Source organism: Rhea americana, unplaced genomic scaffold (genome assembly GCF_003343005.1).
Source record: "Rhea americana isolate MKP2758 unplaced genomic scaffold, rheAme1 scaffold_32, whole genome shotgun sequence".
Taxonomy (NCBI): Eukaryota; Metazoa; Chordata; class Aves; order Rheiformes; family Rheidae; genus Rhea; species Rhea americana.
In genome coordinates, this window is record NW_028186446.1 from 3,106,577 (window position 1) to 3,117,035 (window position 10,459).

The 10,459-nt window shown below is 37.9% G+C and overlaps 1 protein-coding gene across 1 annotated transcript in view; it reads left to right on the forward strand.

The window, feature by feature from the left end:
- Positions 1–44: 44 nt before the first annotated feature.
- The window catches only part of VPS50 (VPS50 subunit of EARP/GARPII complex), a 98,292-nt gene continuing 87,877 nt past the window's right edge, over positions 45–10,459 (forward strand). The window contains exons 1-2 of the mRNA XM_085310507.1: positions 45–224; positions 3,213–3,281. Of these exons, the coding sequence (XP_085166633.1) occupies positions 192–224; positions 3,213–3,281 (102 nt within the window). The 5' untranslated portion in view covers positions 45–191. The remainder of the gene's footprint in view (positions 225–3,212; positions 3,282–10,459) is intronic.

A 10,459-nucleotide genomic window follows, 5' to 3' on the forward strand; every position in this document is an offset into this window, starting at 1 on the left:
GGGACTACCCGTCCCAGGGTGCAGCGGGCCGGCCGTGTCACGTGACGTGCAACATGGCTTCCCCGTGTCAGCGGGAGCTGGAGTCCGCGGCCGCGCGCGGCTGTTGAGCGTCCGCGGCCTGAGGCGGCGGCGGCGGCGGCAGTAGTGGCAGTGGCAGTGGCAGTGGCAGTGGCAGTGACAGTATCATCGTCATGCAGAAGATCAAGTCGCTCATGGCCCGCCAGGTGAGCGGCTGCGGTCGGGGAGGCGCCCGGCTGGGAGCGGCGCCGGGGTCCGGGGCGCCTCCTGAGGGCTGCGGCGGCGCGAGGAGGGGAGCTGTGGTGTGTTGTAGCCCCCTTGGGCGTCCRCGCATCCCGTTCTCCCTCCATTTTCCTGTTTTTAATTAACAGTTGGAACTGTCCACAGGTGCYAACATGCTGTTTATACAGCCACAGAATACACGTTATGTGTATATAACGTATGTATTGCATTAAGTATCACATCACGCAAGTCTTCTGTGTCGGTTTCCTTCCCCGCATGTAGTTTCGGAGCAGCAGACCGTGGTACGTTAGCCTGGCTTTGTCTGTCAGTAAATGTTTATGCTGAAAAGGCAGGCTGGGTTTTGGAGATGCTRGGGGAATATTTATATGCTCACAAGAGGAATGTGTGCTCGAAGACTTAGTGGACGTAATTTATATTTGGGTATTTCTGGAGTRCTGACTTCTTTAAAGGGATGTTCTAGAAGAGCATTTGAGTCATTCAGACATGCTAAGCATGTCTGAAATGAAGCATGCTTACCCATGTGCGCAAATTTGAGAACTTAAAAAAACTGCTTAAAAATCASCCCTCCCATTAGCCACATCAAATATTCTAGGTAGCTGCAGAAAATGGTGGGAGTCAGTAATTGAATTTTATTTGTTTCTAAACTACATCTTTAGAGATGTAATGCATATACTGGAGACAGAGTTTAAAAATGGAGATTAGCTTGGAAACCTATTATTTTTTCCCTGCTCCCCTCACTATTATACTGGAACCAGTAATAAGGTTTGTGTTATGGCAGTTTAGAGCTGTGCTTGGGGACTCCTTATCAGTTCATTCCTTGGCCAAGAGGCAACTGATCACTTTGAAGTCTGTTTCCTGCTGGAAGGATCTTCTGTATCATCACTTTGAATGTGGTTTGCTCATTTCTAGCTCCAGACTTCACTGAGTTTAGGCACCTCTTCTCTGAACTTTTTATCCTAACCCCTTTTAGCAGTTTCTTTTATGTTTCTGTCCTTTGTCTGTAGTTCTTARTCTTAGTGGAAAGAAATACAGGCACAGAATACATGCACAGAAATATGGTTGGTACAGTGGTAAATGATCAGTTCTCAGCCTGCTTAAAAGGAATTGTGGGCATTTATGGAATAATTTGAGCACTAACTGGAGAAGCAACTCTTGCTCARTGAATTGACAATGGGAACATGAATCATCATCTCCCACCCTAATGGCTGCAAATCCAGTTCTGTCTTTCTGTGCCCCAGCAGTTCGGGTTCTGGGAAATGAGTTTACATGAAACAATTTTTTTTGAATATAAAAACATAACATTTATTTAAAAATATACTTTTAAATACATTTGTATATGTGGATATGTTAATATTTTCTAAAGCATATTTGGGAAGCCTGCCTTGTAGGGCAAGGTTTGGTGGAGGAGTAACTGAATTTTGTAGTCCGAAGAATTATATGGAAGCCTGCCTTGTAGGGCAAGGTTTGGTGGAGGAGTAACTGAATTTTGTAGTCTGAAGAATTATATAACTTGTGTCATTTTTCAGCCTTTGGAAAGACTTAATTTCCACTTAGTATTCAATAAGTGGACCTTTTTATTGTTTTTTGAAAATAATCCATAAGTACTGCAAATTTTTGAGGGGAATATATGTGAAATATGAGAAATGCAGCAGTTGTTTTGGTTGTTTGATAGCTTGAATTTCTGATTCATAGAGGTCAGTTGTCTTTGATGGTAACTGGAAAGGAAGATTGTTTTTAAATGATAAGCAAGAAAATCTGAGAATCCAAAACCAACAAGAAGGGGTTTTGCATGGTAGGAAAGTGAAACAAATTTGAAGTGTAATAGTTACCACAAAAATGATGAACTTATAAAACACTATTGCTTTTAACAGATAAAAAACATTTATTTTAAATTGAAGGAGGTAAAATGAACTTCTCTCACTACAATCTGTTTTTTAATAAGCTAGTGTTTGTTTGAAGATTACCTAATAATTGCATAGCTCCCTTCATTTCAAAGATATTATAGTTACCCAAAGCCTAATTTTTGAAATGGCTTAGAAATGGTATCATTGATATCAGTTGGGGAGGATAGCAGGCAAGTCTGTGTAAAAGTCAGGGCTGACGTGAATTGCTTGAAGTCTCAAGCAAAGCTGGGGTCGGAATTGTATTTGAAACTTAAACATTCAAGTTCACCTCTTCCTTCTTGTTTCTGATTCTAGAAGAAAATAAGTTTTACTACAAAACTAGCAGGAAATGTGCTAAAAAGAATATTCTGTGATACTGTTTAATAAAACTGTGTGTTAAACATTTCATAACCACATACTATACTCTGTAGTTAATTGATGCTTCCTGTAGAAAGCTTCAGATTTACTAGCACATATTTTATTTATGTGACTTTATGTATTTTAAAGAGTAATTATTACATGAAACAGATGATGTGGATTATAAACCTTTTTCCACTTTGTTATGCATAAGGAAAACCAGTTCTAGTAGTTTGTAGAAAAGAGATCTCTTCTATCATACAAATATAATATAATCATGCTAGAATAGATAGCACTTAGCTTGAATGAAACTTTATATGATTCCACTAACCCATCAAGTCAGTGGAGAAGAGTACATTCAAAAATGCAAAAGTGTCTAAAACCCATAGATATAAAGCAATAGAGCTGGGAGCTGATAGGAGGATGCAAGTACTAAGCATGTTTTTTTTTTTTTTAATTAATTGAACTTTACTGAGAAGGTACATGTTGTAACATAAAGTTGCAAATGCTTGGCTCTTTAAATGAGACTATTCATGTATAAATTAATCAAATGTTTATAGAATAAGGCCTTAGCCTTCCAGCCTTATAGCAGTGTAATTTATTAAAGGATTTGTAAATGTATTTCTTTCAACATGAGCTAAGATTTGTGCAGTTTGATAACAAGATACATAAACTAATGAATCCTAACTGACTATTCAAATCCTTTCAAAGGGTCTAAGGAGTCCTCAGGAGAGTGTTCATGACCTCAGTCCTATTGAAAGCTTTCGGATTCCTAGTAAGGTATGATACATGGTCTTTTCCTTTCTTTTCCCTTGTAGTTTTTCATTTTATATTTAGATGAAACTGGGCTTTTGTTTTGAACACCAGTTTGCTGCTGTTCTGACAGTTTTATTTCTTGCTGAAAAATCTTAAAGTATTTCTCTAAAATGATTAGAGTTGTGAGGCAGAACAGTGCACTGAGTCAAAATGAAGATGTGTTAAAATTTCCTTTTTGGAACTCTTGAGTTCTCACTGGGATTCTGATCTTAATTTGCCTTAGGATTTYTGCTGTAAGGGGAGAATGAAATAGCCTTCTACTTTCTGTCACTCTGGAAAATAATGCTATACAGGTATCTTGTGTAATATTAGTAATATTAGTCTTGATATTCAGTCTCTTCATGGATTTCATACTGTGTATTTATTTCYTAGATTCACGGTTTTCATCTGCAGCATATATGTACACAAAACTGTAACGTTTAAAAGTCAACACAAAGTTAATTATTTTATATATATGTCTCATGGCTTACATGATATTATCCTACTTTTGCCTCAAATCAGGCTGAATTGTCTTTGAGAGGGAGAGGCTTGTCACAGTTTTTGATTCCCTCTTCTATGCTGTTGATTTGAGTGGATGATTTACAAGACTTGCTATGGATTATGTTTATTACTCAGTAATTTGGGCCTTACCTTTAACCAATTTAAGTCAGTAGCTTAAATAATTGATTGAATTCGGATGTTTTATTTTGTAATAGTTAAAAAAAAAAAAAATCCTGTGCTGCCTTGTATAAAAGTAATGTGTAGTATGATGCTTGTGCTGACCAGAAAATCAATGTTACCATGTAATTAAAAAAATCAAATAACAGTATCTGAATTGTCATAATGTTCTATTAGACAGTGGGTAATATATAATTTCAAAGAGTTAATGTATCAAATTGTAGTGATGTTGAAAAAGCTGTCTCACCCTTAGATGATGCATGTTCTGGTCACCCACTGAGCATCCAATTTCAGGCTTTTTTTTTTTTTTTTTTTTTTTTTTTTTTTTTTTTTTTTTTTTTTTTTGGCCAAGTTGAATATCCAGGTAAAAGTAGACAGAGGATATCTTGCGTGGATTTTCGTTCTGTAGTACTTTGAAGTTACGTGTCTAGTAAGCCTATATCTTGTATCAGTTAACAATGGGAAAACAAGCACATCTTAATTTGCATTTTTTTCATACGTTTATGGCAGACAGCAATAATAAACCTGTGGCAATTGGATACTGTCAAACCTTTGTAATGCAAGAACATAATCTGCAAGTGTTATGCAAACAGAATCTCATTAAAGTTGTTAAATTCTGTGCCTGAAAAATTTCATCAACATTAAAACTTGTCACCTGATTTTAAGTTGATATAATTACCAGCTATATTGCAAAAATCCACAAAAAAGGAAAATTCTCTTGCATCACTCTAATATTAGACTATTGTTTTCTTTCATACCACTGTATAAAACTTGAAAACTACTTTCTCTTCCATCAAAGCTTTTATCTGAAATGTTTATATTTTTCCATCTTCTAAGGTGTGTTTTTTCCTTCCTAAACGTTTTAGGTGAGTAGTTCTTTAACTAGTGTATTCAGAGTACTTTCCTGAGCTGCTAGCTTTTAACTTCTTCCTCCTCAAAAAAAATATCGTCAGTGAAACTCTGGTAAAGTTTCCCAATTGTCTGACTAAGTGAAAACACTAACTTTACTCAAGATTCTCTTGATCTGTGTTATGAACAGTGCAACTCCTGGTTATGACCCCAAGCCATTCAGCACAGTAACTTTACTTCCAGCCCTTTTCCATTAAGGGAAGGAATGCCTCTTTCAGCCCGCTAGCCCCTTTATTTTAGAACTTTTACTTTTCAAATTACAGCAGACCAGATGAGACACTGTAATATATCTTCTGTCACTGTGGACATAAGTTCTGATGTGCCATCTTGAAAACAGGAATCTCTTTTTTGAGGAGGGAGTTGTTGGTTGTGTTTACGGTATGAGTTACTGTCATGGAGATTAAGTATTATCAAAGAAGCTGAAAGTCTTGAGCCCTTAGATTTAGCTATTTGTTTTGAACTGAAACTGTATTCAATACCATAGCAACGTATTGATGTTGTTCAGAAATTTTAATTACAGGATCAGCTTTGCTGGATATAAGCTAAAGCTGCTGAATAATGATTTTATAATAATGGACAAGATTGGTAAAGAGAATTGCCTTTTAAATAAAAAGGTAAAGAGAATAAAGAAAAGCTGTAATTTTTTAAAGGCAATGAGTAAAAGCTTAGCTTCACAATACTGCAGGCAGTTCTTCCGAAGGAAATGTGTGAAGCTGTTATGTGCTCTTGGCACACTTCAAAAGCATTTTTTGTTCATATCTTGAATAACAAAAGTCTCAAGCTTACCAATCAAATAATACTCTGACTACAAAATGGTTATATTATGTACTTTTTTCATCATACTTCCACGTTTGAAATGGCATTTCCGAATCGGTTTAGGGCATGTATTACCTCAAGTTTCAAAAGCTGAATTAATGCTATAGAAAGATGCATAGAATGAAAGACTGCAGAGTTTGTATGAAATACTGGAAAGGGCACGGGCTATTGATAGGCCTAGGGACAAAAGCATATTTTTGAGATGGGGAATGACAAACTAGTTAGAAGGTTGGATGGACAATCTAGAGAACGGGGGAAGGAATATGTTGAAGTTTCATCCCCTGAGGAAAATAACAGCAAAATTCTGTTGGGCCTTGATATCTGAAAGTTGTTGGTCTGCTGAGCAGTTGCTTGCTGGAAAGTGCATGAAAATGATGACTCTGCCCCATCTTAGTGTGAGGTTTTTTTTCTGTTCTGTACTTTTTGTTTATTTGCTTTTAACAAGTAAATGAATTGTTACCTGGGTATTTTACTGAATGCCTCTGAATGTATGCACTCATATTAGCCAGTGCACTAACCTGTTCTGCAACAACCTTGAAAAATTCCAATCTGCCTCAACCATACGAAGACAAATAATTCACCTGCTAACTTGTTCTACTTTATGTTATAATGCCAAATCATTCTGTCAAGTCACAAGGAGATGTAAGTGTGTAATAGTTTAGGTTTGCGATACAGTCTATAGATAAGGCAAATCTGAAGTTCAAAGCAAGCCTTCTAGAAGAGAGTTACCTGCAGGGATGTTTTCTGCACAGTTGTTTTTACATCTTTTTGACTGAGATAGCTTGCTTTGTCTGTGCCTTCATGTTCCTGAGGAGTCCTAATTCTTGGCATATTCTTTCTTTGTTGAAAATAGTGGATATTAAGAATTATACAGAATCACAGTACTTATTTTTTTTTAAGACATTCTGCTATTGTCAGCTTTGTTCTTTCCCAAGCCAGTAGGTTTTGCTTAGTAAGTACTGTCACATAAGGGTAAGATGGGCAATTTGTATTTTTGAAAGCAACATTGTGGGGTTAATAATGASATTACTTTGCGGTTGTTAACATGCTCATCCTCAGTATGCAAATGTTAAGCCACAAAGAGTAAATTATGGTGGTAAACAATGCTGAGTTTTTTTTTTAATGCTTTTCTTATAGACAGTATGCATTTCAAACTATATAAAAGTGTGAATTTCGTATTTTGTTTTTTTCTGTTTCCTCAGTTGTAGTTGAATGTGTTTTCAGGAGTGCATTAGGTGGTGTGATTAGAACTTGTTGCCTTGATCAGCCTTTGTTACTCTCTTTTCGTGAAGGGAATTGCTTTCTTAGTGTAATGCTTATTTTGGTAGAGTGAAGGTTTTTTAAAAGGCACTCTGTAGATGCTTTGGAGAAGAAAAGATCAAAGGAATGTCCTGGGTATTTGATGTGAAAGATAAGGGACTGTCACAAACCTTCCTGTGGCCCTTCATTCTGTAGCTATGGATCAGCAGCAAAAAAAAAAAAAATTGTCTTGAGTGAGTTTTTTTTATATGTGCATATATAAATTTACATATATATGTTTAAGTAAATTATATATATACAATATCATGAGACATTCATAAAATAAAATTTATTTATACATATAACAATTTAAATTTGTGTGTATGTGTATATAAATATATATATAATATAAAATTTTGTTTCATTATGGTTGGATATTACAATACACCTGCTGAGTGGCACTGTCAGGCAGGAGTCATCCTTTTGGAGTTTAGGATGAGCTTTTCTCGTAACATACGTGTTAGAATGCAGAATGGAGGGTTGTAAATTGACACTATGTTGGTCTAGGTTCTTTCAACTGATGAGGAAGGTAGGGAAGTTGTGTCCGAATGAGGACGAGCATGTTGCCTTCTGCGGAATTTGCCACTGCCTCCGTCTGTGTAGAGGTGCATAGGCTAATGCTGAACTTCAGCTTCTAATTAGTTTGCAAACTTTTTATATATTTTTCTTTCTCTAAGAAGTACCAGTTAAGACCATCTTGATCATGAACTTTTTCAATGTCTTTGCTTCTAAATCTTTGGGCTGATTGTGATTGGAATGCAGAAGGTGTTTACTTCAACTCCGTGCAAGTATTGCATCATTAGCAATTTTGTTTTTGGTGTTGCAGGTGATGTAGAACAAAAGAGAGTAGRAGTAAGACGCTCATGAAAATAACTAGCCAAGTCATCTGAAACTGCTGTGAAATGACTCTTCTGAAATGCAGTTCAAGTAATTGCTSTAGGTTGCTCTACCTGTAAGCTTCTAGTTGCATAAAACAGGAAGGCAAAAAGATGCAAGAAGTATGTGGGTGCAAATGCTACTTTACTTAGCAATGACTCCTTCAAAAATTCAAGTGTTCCCCTCAACTTGCCCTYCGCTAATACGGTTAGTGGCATTAGGTAAGAGACACCTGCTGCTTTGGGTGGCACTAATCATGTCCTGGAAGAAAGTGTGTGTGTTGCTAAATTTGACAGGGTAAATTGTCTTTCCAAGAAAGTATGATACAAACTACTCACAAGAATAATTGCACATTTGACACCACATGTGATGCAAGTGTTATGCAGAAGTGTCTCACTGAACAAAACATGCAAAAAATGTCTAGTCCATGACATCTTAAATGATTGTGTTGGCCCATTATTCCTTGAAGAGTTTTTGCTGTTGAACATGTGTTTTGATCTGGGCAAGAGGACTGAATTAGAGTAGTGTGTTCTACCTTATGGATGTGCTAATTATGCTGTCTATTCTCTTACATATCTAATTGGTTTGTTTTAGCAGTGTTGAAATTCTCTGCGTAATTATCATCATGATTCACTCTATCTCAATTTTCTACAAGTACTTYTATTCTGAACACCTCTTGGAATTGTTGAATTTACATAAATTTTACTTTTTTAAGTAGCAATAGTTAGTAAAGTTTAGAGGTAGAAGGATACCTTATGGGGCTTAACAGAGCTCCTTTCTCTGCCTCTGCAAGGTGCGTGAGCACTAAGTTCATAGTGCTAARTCTGGCCATTCTTGAAGCCCCCTGAAACTGTGGTCTTCATATGTACAWTCTGAATTTTTCTGTATCTCTAGTTAAAGGAATGAGGAAATGAACTTGCAGTAAATAAACTTCAGCCAAGGCTACTCACTTCCCTCAGTAGTGAGTGAGTAGACTGGCCTTGAGCATATTAGTTATTTGAAACTAGTGAAGCATGGTGGACTGCAAGCTGTAACTTACTGTGGCATAAAGTTAGGTGGAAAATAATGTAATTTATGTGGCAGCTTGAGCTTGTCCTGGAGAGTTATTCTCTCTGGGCTGCTTTTCTAGAAGGAATGAACATGATAAAGCCTGATTGATTTAATAAATATTTCCTAGGTAGTCTTTTTGGAAGAATCCCTGAGACGAATGGTTTCTTTGAGGCCAGATAMAAGAGTTTCTTAGTAATTTTTCTAATTGTGCCATTGTCACCTTTGTGCAGAAATCTTATTTTTTTTACACAGATAGAAAGCTCATTGATTAGGTTTCATGCAATTGTTAATAGACATCCCCTCTCAAGTTGTTTTTCTGGATGTAGAACCACATAATAATCTGTATTTATGCTGGCTTTGTTCAGAGGACGTTGATCACTATTGAGCTATGACATTGACGTATCATTTCATCCCTATGACAGGTATTAATAGCCTAAAAATTCAAATGGTCCTAAAGATTTTCACATTAGAGTTTTTAATGTTTTAAGTCACTCACAAGCTTAGAGCCAAGCAGCCAGATGATAAATTGGGTTATTCCATTTGCAATGCTTCAGTGAACAGATTAAACTGATCCTATTGCCTGCCTTGGATAAGTTTTAATTTAGGTCCCTACAGATAAAAACTCAATGGACTGTCAAATGTTAAGCTAATTTTCAGAGGGAGGCTCTGTGTACAGCTGCCCGTTGTTAGGGAGCCCAGAAAGAGGAAAAAATAGTATTTTATATTTATCTAAATATATATATATATATATATATATATGAATTAAAATATAAAGGATACAAATGCATATGGTTGTACTACAGAGGAAGAAAAAAGACTCCAAGGGGGCTGTTTTTCAAGAACCTTTTAATTCTCGTTCCTCATAACCTGGCCTTCGCTCCTCTCTTTCACATGCTTATTGTTACAGCTGAACTGTGATGTGAGAAGTTCCATGATCTGAACTTTGTGACTGGCTATAAATTAGGTGCCCGGTGGAGTGCTGAGGCCGCATGGAGCTGTGCACCTCTCCTCAGTGCCAGTGTGATGGAACGGGCTGTTCCGTACCAGTTTGCTGAGAGCGCTGCTGCTTGGTTTCATCTCGCACCTGTAACGAGTGGCTGAGCTAGTCTCCGCCCGCACCTGGGCGAAACGATGCCTTTCGCGGCTGTGGCTTGTGGAGCTGCAGGCACCTGCTCGCTAGGAGCYGTGCTCTGCTCAAAACTCAAAACCTTTTTTAGGAGCTTCAAGAATAGCATCTTCTTGCTCCAAACATTTGTATTCATTTAYTTGGTTTATTAATTGGCTACAAAGCAATGAGCCCAGCTGGGTAAGCTGTTAGCTGCGCAGCGTGGCTCGCGCTCCCGTGCTTCTCTCCCCCGCTGGCACGCTCCTTTCCGCCGGCCTCCCCCCCGGAGCCCGGTGTGCTTGGTCCGTGTGCCCGTGGTGGGGCTGGGGCGGCATCCGAGGTGGGGGCCTCCCGCCGCRGGCGCCCCTGCGGGCCGGGGGCGCCGTCAGGCCGGCCGCCGTTGAGGAGCCGGGGCGCTCGGCCGTGCCCG